The sequence below is a fragment of the Pinus tabuliformis genome, chromosome 4_2 (assembly GCF_031772625.1).
Source record: "Pinus tabuliformis cultivar Carrire ecotype Pingquan chromosome 4_2, CPIR1, whole genome shotgun sequence".
Classification (NCBI taxonomy): Eukaryota; Viridiplantae; Streptophyta; class Pinopsida; order Pinales; family Pinaceae; genus Pinus; species Pinus tabuliformis.
The window spans coordinates 1,005,477,876-1,005,487,482 of NC_142304.1; the positions used below are offsets into that span (position 1 = coordinate 1,005,477,876).

At 34.8% G+C, this 9,607-nt stretch overlaps 1 protein-coding gene across 1 annotated transcript; it reads left to right on the forward strand.

Annotated features, from left to right (window-relative positions):
• The first annotated feature begins 4,338 nt into the window (after positions 1 to 4,338).
• On the forward strand, positions 4,339 to 6,182 carry LOC149173031 (putative acyl-activating enzyme 6). The gene is made up of 4 exons (XM_089426547.1): positions 4,339 to 4,376; positions 4,465 to 4,705; positions 4,837 to 5,185; positions 5,305 to 6,182. Exons 1-4 carry the CDS (start codon positions 4,339 to 4,341, stop codon positions 6,180 to 6,182), a joined length of 1,506 nt encoding a protein of 501 aa, XP_089282673.1.
• Positions 6,183 to 9,607: the final 3,425 nt, after the last annotated feature.

Below are 9,607 nucleotides of genomic sequence, written 5' to 3' on the forward strand. Positions count from 1 at the left end.
CACAACAACAACATGAGGGTAGAATCTATCTCCAAAATCCAACCGCTAGCTTGTGGATGATAGTAAATATATAAAAGAGGATGGTAGGTTAGGAATTCTTATCCATTTACCCAATCTAGGCTTGAGATCCACTCTTGATGGAAGGATGAGATCAAGGGATAAGGGATAGGATTCGAGACTTTCATCCAAGGTAAATGGTTTTAAGAATTCCTAGAACCTTATGGAGAAGTAAGCTTTGAGATTCTTTTTATTATTCATGAATTTATAGAATTAGCGCACCCCTAGCAAGGGGAAACCTATTGGTAATCAGCGCAGGTCCACCAAGGGTCAGCCTGCTGGTGAACGTAGTCTCTTAAGGAAGCAGGGTGCGTTGGGCCTTAAAATCACTTAAATGAAGCAGTTAAAGGAAGAAATTCAAGGATTAGGGAGAGTCATGCTTAGGGATTTGTGCAAATGTGACGACAAGGGGTAAAATGATGTTGATTGATCCAGTTAACGTGCCTAGTGACAAAATGTGACAAAATGGCCTATAACAACTCATATGGTTTATATTTGTATATTTGATAAATTTGAATTGAAGACCTTGGGTTGTAGTAGTTTTTCATTCTTATGCTACTCCTCAAGTTACACATATTATACTACTTATCTATATGAAATGGATATTGTTTTGGAGAACTAATTCCTATTTTTACTCAAGTTTTGGTTGCTTTGTCGACATACATTGAGACATAGATCCACTATTTATTTGATCGTGGCTATGATCTGCATTTGACATGGTTCCAATATGTATTTTCCATGTCTAGGATTTTCCATTCTATATATTCTTCATGTATTTTCATCATACATGATTTGGTGACCATGCTTACCTTTTCATCTTAACATGTATATGCCTGCCTTGGGGAAGATAGTAATTTGATACATTGGTTTTGTTTGAATATAATGTTTTGATCTTGTGGTTGTTGGACTTCACTTCGCTACACTTATTTGAATCTTTTGTAGTATTATAATGTAATTCAACCATCAACTTCCCTTCTGATCTCATTTATTAGATGACATATGCTATAACATTTATTTTGTCATTAATGACTTCTTAACAAGGATATATCTACTTTAATATCTTTTTTTCCACTGAACTTAGTTTAAAAATTACTTTTTACCTAGTATAAAAACTTTTCCTTATGGAAACACACATATTATACACTCATTCTCTTCATGCTCGGTGTGTATGCATTCCAAACTTTTGAAAAAATAATAAATCCACATTAATTGCATGCTCCTGAGTGCAAGTTACTAGGTTGTTACAGTACACAACCCTAATTTCTATTCCCAATGAACTTAGACAACTTATAAGAGTATAAATAAGGTTTATGTGATGGAAAAGGGGGAATTGACCATTTTTGTACCTTTATTTTGGAGCATTATATTGAAAATTTAACCTTGGATTTTATGGTTCCCTTCTACACAAACCTTTGTTTATAAGGTTGACTCTCTTACTCAAATTTGATATGTAATCCCTTATTGGTTTTCCTTTTCACATATAATGAGGAGTTGTAATTAAAGTTGAAGTCTATAAGTGGTCTAGGTTAGGAGGAACACAACCTTTGTTGATTAAGGCATTGGAATTATATCAAGTATTGCCCACACACACTAAGACACGTGCACACACACACACATGAAGTGATCTCTTCTCTCCCAAAAGAAACTATGTTGTAATTCATTTAATTATTAATTACATGATTTAGAAGAGAAATTAGTTACTTGATATTAATTAATATTAATTAATATTAGTTAGTTACAAGTGTTCTTGTTTTAATATCATTAATAATTTATATTGTAAATGGTTTGAGCAATGTCATGTGATGATTTTGTGCATATCTCTATAGAAGTTTGGAGCATGCAAGACTTTATCTATACAGTTGCAAATCCAACCAAGGGACCAACTAATTGGTGAAAGGTATTCTTCCCTGTCCATTATTTATATATTTGGCATAATAACTTAATCTTAAAAGTTGAGTAATGAGTCTTCTTATTTTCTTTGTCATTAACTTGACCCTAATAAACTAGGGATCATTCTCTATCAACCACCCCGGACTTTCCCAAGAAAAAGTTTCTTTGTATTTTGTGTGTGTTTAAATTTTTTTTTTTGGTGTGGGTATGGGTTATTTTATGTTTTGATTTGTTTGTATATATATATATATATGCTAACTTTCATTTTAATGTTGTTTGTTATTTCTTCAATGTATCTATGTGAATGAGAAGCACCATTAATGACACACTTAGCCATCCATAATAACACTAAAAGAGGTGCTACTATTACATGACTTACAAAAACAAAAAAATGGGATGGTGGTGTGTTTCTCTAGTAAAGTAGCAACACCTACTGTGTTATACCCTAATTATCCCATGTCCATCAATATGCACTTCTCATTCACTTAGTGTAGTTATCAAAGATGTGTGATACACATTATCATATGAGAGTATTGCAATAAGTGCTCCCATACATTTGTTAATGTACCAAAGAGCATAGTAAATTTATGAACATTTCATATATGACTATTTGATGCACTTCAAATGATAGTGAGTTTTGTTAATTGATGTGACCTGTGTACATGCTTAGAGTTAGCATGGTTTGAATTCCAAGGTGACACTATTAAGAACTTTTTAAAAGAAAAAGAAAGAAAATAGAAATGTAGGCTAATTTTAAATGTTTAGCTAGTGAAAACTATAGATTTATATGTTTGCCAAAATTCTAAAAATAAATCAAATATATTATGGAATAGAAGGAATAATGAAATATAACAATTCAATAACACAAGACAAAGAAGTGCTCATACTAGAATATAAAGCATTGGTGCTTGTATGTGTGTGGTGCATTATATACAATTTAAAATGAAAAGTTCAATGTGATATATCTTTTTAAACCCTACCATGGTGCCCCACGTATTATATTGAAGGTAAAATAAATATTATTTTATAAAATAACTTAAGCTACCTTAGTGCACATAGGAGGGTAATACATGGCTATGATGGTATCTTTCATATATAACATTGGCCAAATTTTTTGAAACCTTTACAACATACCATAGAACAATCTACATTAATATAACTCTATTTAACACATTGAAAATAATTTATTAAAAAAAATTGTTGATATTAACATGAATAAGCACTAACAAAAATATATTTAGTAAAACTTTTACCTAAATTTATTTATTAAAAATATAATGTAAATAAACAAATTTTATTAAAACATTTTAAAATTAATATTTAATATTTTTTGAATAAATTATCTATTAAATTTGAAACAAAACATTATTTAAATCTAAATTGAAATTGTTGTAAACTTACATTTTAATAATAATTACGTTTTCACAATTATCAAATTTACCTTAATGTTAACTAAAGTATTTGATTTCAATTTTGTTAAAATTGGTGAAAAGTGCATATGTAAATAAATGACAGATACACAAAATGCTTTAGATAATTGTTATTATTATGATTAAGTGTTTCATTTGAAAATTTCTACCTTAAACAAACATTTATGATTATATATCTCCTAGCATAGCCATATAAATAAAATGGCTTATAAAAGCTAATAGACATAAAAAAACTAAGCATATCTCATGATACATCTCTCATGTAGTAAGATTCTTAAGCATGGAAATTCAATTCCATTTATGAAGATTACCTTAAAAATAAAGATTTTTACAATACCATGGCTTACAAATGCCACATCCTCAAAGAAACCATAACACACACACATATGTATATGACATTTTCTAAAATTAATCATTTTAATAAAAAAGACAACTAATTTTGAGATAAATCTCTCAAAATTTCAACTTTTGGTTTGTGACTACTAATAAAAATATTTTAGAAAATTCTATGGAGATAAATCTCTACCATTCACTTAGTAATTATTAATTATTCCAAAATAAACATTTTTTTTAATTTTAATTAAGATAATACATTATAACCTAAAATAAATATTATTTATTTGAATAACTCAAGTTGTAACGTATTTGATACTTTTTATCTCAATAGGTTACTTGTATTATAACTTAGTAAACTAATACTTTATTCTTCTGGTAGGGTTGTATATTCTGGAATAGAACTTCTAGAATTTTAATTTAATTATCAATACTTATTTAGTAAATAGTAGGGATTTAACCTCAATAGAATATTCTTAATAGCATACAAAAATCAAAGGTTGAGATTTTTCTTTGAAATAGTTGTATTTTTTTCCTTTTTAATTAAATTGATTAATTAATAAAAAATAACATAAACACTTGTCATATAAAATGAGATATAATTTTTAGTCTTGTGGTATTGTAAGCAATGGTATTGATCCATGACATGTGTGCAGATTTTATATTGTAATTTTTAATGGTTTGGTTCTAAAGTTGGATTTCATATTGTAATTTTTAATGTTTTGGTTATAAAGTTGAAACATTGGGCGTGTAGATTTCAGAATGTTGTTTTTAATCGAAAGAAGGACGAAGAGGGAATGGAGAAATTGAAACGATGTGCTGCGAATCATCCTCCCCTGTCACCGATCCGCTTCATAGAGAGAGCTGCCATCGTCTATGGGGACTCCACCTCCATCGTCTACAATTCCACTCGTTATACATGGTCTCACACCTACCAACGCTGCCGCAGGCTTGCCTCTGCTCTCTCTGCCCACAATATCTTGCCTGGGGATGTTGTAAGTATTGGAATCATCCAAATTGGAATCAACATTTCCATGGGAATTTTATTATTTCTTCACCTTAACAAGAAACCCAACAGAGCAGAATAGGATAAAATCTTGATCCTCTTAGCTGTGGTTTGTTGCAGGTGTCTGTGGTGGCTCCCAACATTCCTGCTATTTACGAAATGCATTTGGCAGTTCCAATGGCAGGGGCCGTTCTTAACACCGTCAACACGCGTCTGGACGCTCGAACGATGGCTGCTCAGTTCAATCACTGTCAACCCAAGATTGTGTTTGTTGATTATCAATTCGCGCCTCTCGTCACGGAAGCTCTACGCGGAACCGACCATAAGCCCACCCTGGTACTCATCCCGGAGCTCGTCAATGGCGCGGAATTAACTTTCACGACTACAGCAGCAGTCACAACATACGAAGGGCTATTGCAAGAGGGAGATCCGGAGTTCGAGACACGGTGGCCGGAGGACGAGTGGCAGAGTATCGTTGTGAATTATACATCGGGCACAACCTCTGGTCCCAAGGGAGTAGTTCACAGCCACAGGGGCATCTACACAATGGTTATGGATACCCTTTTAACCTGGGGTTTGAGGTCGCAGCCGTTTATCTGTGGACTCTGCCCATATTTCACGCCAACGGCTGGTGTTTCACATGGGGAATAGCTGCCCTCGGCGGCGCAAATATCTGCATAAGGAAATTCGACGGCCACATCATCTATAAAGCTCTCAACGACCACCGGGTTACCCATCTCTGCGCGGCGCCTGTGGTGCTTACCATGATTTCAAACGTAGATCCATCGGACAGAGAGCCTTTGCCCCATCAGGTGGAGATCTTAACCGCGGGCGCTCCTCCTGCTGCTGCTGCGCTACTCAAAATTGAAGAGCTGGGAGTCTGTGTCACTCATGGCTATGGCCTCACAGAGACCGCAGGAGCGGTGGTTTTATGCGCTTGGAAATCTGAGTGGGACAGACTTGCAGCGAACGAGAGGGCTCAAATGAAAGCGATACAGGGCGTTAGGTCGCTGGGTTTGGCTGAGTTGGACGTGAAGGATCCGGATACCATGGCCAGCGTGGCTAGAGACGGAGTGCAGTTGGGCGAGGTTATGATTAGAGGGCCGCGTGTTATGAAGGGTTATTTCAAGGACGAGAAGAGCACAGACAAAGCCATGGAATACCCAACCCAGGTTCAATTCCACGATGTGCCGCTTACTGTGATGGGCGTCCAAATCGCAGACGATGCCGTGCGGTCCACCAGTGCAGAGATTATTAGGAAACAAGCATCTCCAGTCGATATCAGAATTGATGGCTTCCAGAACCTTGTAGACTGCTTCTTGCTCTCTGCTATCCAGCACTGGCTCTGGCATGTAATCATCTACATTCCCCAAAACTTAAAGAAGCAACAGCAGCACGGGGATCGCCATTGTAATTCAAAAATCTCTAAAAGTGAAAGTATTTCGGACTGGATACTGCAACTGTAAATTACAGAACGGATTACAACAGGTTGCTGATATATATGTTGGTTTTTCATAGCGATTTCAAATTTGAATTTTATTCGCCCGCGCACAACCTCATGTATGCCATAACCTCCAAACGCATGGCATGCGATTTCAAATTTGAATTTTATTCGCCCGCGCACAACCTCATGTATGCTCCATGCCATAACCTCCAAACGCATGGCGTACTGTCAACGCATATTGTGGTATCGACATAATCATGTGTATGGTGGATCATGTGGCATCGACATAAGCCATGGTTGATGAACGCGGAATCGGAATTCGTTAGCCGAAGAAATGATGCACACGGCTGACAGCCAAAGCCGATGTCAGAACCCGTTTCCCAACACTATCTTTAAGGTCTCTTAAGAGTGCATTTATAATGCTATAGTGGTGGAAAAAAGTGAAAGAAGAATTTAAAAAGGAAAAGGAAAGTTATTAAATGAGGTTTTTAATATTATTTTATTTTTATGATAAAATAGAAGTGAAAGAAGTGTTCTGAGATTATTATTGGTTTACTGATTTCCCAAGATTAAGATTGGTGTTGTACAACTTTTTTTTGTACATGAAATACCTAAATATAACCATGTTTTCAATGGGGAGAGACTAGCTTCAATAAAGAGAATAGCATAAGGAGTATTTCCTTTAATCTTGAGGTTGTAAGTTATAAATTTATTTTGGATCATTTCAATCTTTCTCTATGATTTTCTAGATATGCTACAGCTCCAAACTTCACACCCATATAAAATAACAGCGGTGATTCTCCATACTGCAACCCCAAATTCCACATCCATATAAAATAACAAAAGTGATTATCTAAATATAGGGCAACCCCAAATTTCACTCATATAACTAACAAAAGTACAAACCCAAGGATGAGTTAACTTACAATGGTTTTCAAACTAATATTGAGCTTTCCAACCTTAAAGTGATTCAACAATAATATAATTATTTTATAATAAATAGGTAAATGGCAACCTTCTAGTGAGTCAACAATAATCCCTAATTAAAATTAAATGATAATTATTTTATAATAATTTGGTAAATGGCGTGTTCGAGTAAAATTAAATAAACTTTTAATTTTTATAAGTTAAAAAAGAAAATACTCGTTGACTTTCAAAACCATTTAACCACAGAAGTAAAAAAAATATTATAACAATAAACTCAATATAAACGGAGAAAATTAAAAAGTGCAAATTTCCACCACTCTTCTTCTGTACATAAAAAAATTTGTTGCGGGTTGGATTCTACTCTTAATTATGCAGAATTCAGTATCGTTTGATTGAAGAACATTTTCTTTGGTATTATGTGTATATTAGAGATTGGAAACGGTAATTATTCGAATTAAACTTGTGGAATTTTCAAACATTAATGTTTGTATACCAATTTTTTTCATGGAAATCATAGCTATATCGGATCATTTAATGATCAGAGATTAATGTCAATTAAAACAAGAAATATAAAATTATTATCATCCCTTATCAAAAATAATTAAAAAATAAAACGACCCAAATCATCATCCCAAGTCCAGAATTGACAGAGCCATAGAAAAGATTTCGGTTGAGAGAGTTTTATAGAAGAAAGGAACATAGACCCTTCGGCCAACACACAAAACCCTGTAACAAATTATGAACATAAAGAAATTTCAGCCATTCAACAATGGCATTGCCCATTGTCTCATCTTGTAACTGTATAGCAAACAAAAAATGTTAACTACTTACCAATAGCTTGCCTATTACAGGAAAACAGAGTGACATCAAGCACTTTGTATTGAATCTGATTATCAGAACAGTCTCTGCAATGAAGAAATTGGTTGTCTCTGAACTGAACAAACCATGAATCATCAATGGCCGACCGTAATCTCTGCAGCAGGAAGAGGGGGAGGAGATGGGTGGGTGGATTGTTGTGAGAGGAAAATATTGATGTGATCCAGAAAAGAAAGATGTGGAGGCCTGTCCTTTGGGCACACATAATTCTGGCGATTTCAAATTTGAGCTTTATTCGCCCGCGCACAACCTCATGTATGCCATAACCTCCAAACGCATGGCATGCGATTTCAAATTTGAATTTTATTCGCCCGCGCACAACCTCATGTATGCTCCATGCCATAACCTCCAAACGCATGGCATACTGTCAACGCATACTGTGGTATCGACATAATCATGTGTATGATGTATCATGTGGCATCGACATAAGCCATGGTTTATGAACGCGGAATCGGAATTCGTTAGCCGGAGAAATGATGCACACGGCTGACCGCCAAAGCCGATGTCAGAACCCGTTTCCCAACACTGTACTTAAGGTCTCTTAAGAGTGCATTTATAATGCTATAGTGGTGGAAATAGGAGTTTCCTATCCAGCGGTATAGATGATATATAAAGGGGTTTTCAAATAGTACAATAAAAAGAGAAGTAAAAAAGCCATATATAGTCTATCAAAAGTATTAGAAATTTCAACGAATAAGGCTTTTATCATGGTGCCATAAATAAATTGACATTATTTTATGAGATAAAAAGTAAAAATAATAATAAAAAAGGACCATGTTTGAGTAAAATGTTCATCCATATATAGAAGATGGAAGAAACGGAAATGTTCACTATTCAAAATTTCCGCAATGGACCATAACCCTTGATCAAACTGAAGGCCTTCGTTAGAAATCCAATCAGCTTTCGTTTATGCTCCCTGTAAATGTGAATGAAAGAAAAAGACACATAAGTAAGCTTGATCTTCTGCAGATATCCCAGAATGTGAGAAAGGTGTTAATTGCGACATTGTTGAATCTCATTAACCAAATTAATCACCAAAAATGTGTGGTCACATCCCTTCTCTCTAACAAAAGCCAATAAAGAACGACAAGATCACAGTTCATCCAAGTTATTTATTCCCCTCCCAAGACCGATGTTGACTTTGTAAAAATGTTGTTCAGATAAATATAAGATGAAGCCACCACTGTTGGTGAGATCTTCCCCCTACTCATCCACATCAAAGTAACCCCACGGGCACGATTTGTTAGGTTCCTCCAAGATCACAAGTCTATTTCAGGGTGAAGCAAAGGTTTGAGGAAAATGTGAAAGAATAGCCATAACTTCAGCGACCACCCAATTAAAAAGGAAGGATTATTTGGAAAAGTTCTTTTATTCCTTGCTAATCATACACCCTAAGAAATGACCTGTGGCAGGGCCCTAAATGGTCTTGTATTCCTATTGTATACCCAAAATTGCCACTTCTCCTCAAAATAAGGTTCTTTCCATGCACAAACCTGGCAAAAAAAAAGATGCGCATATTCTAGACCCAACAAAGAAAAGGGCATTCAAAAAAAAGATGCTCAATGGATTCACTGTTCAACTTACATATAAGTAGGAACTTTTTTAGCTAGGAGACACCTCATGAACAAGCGAGATTTTGTCGGG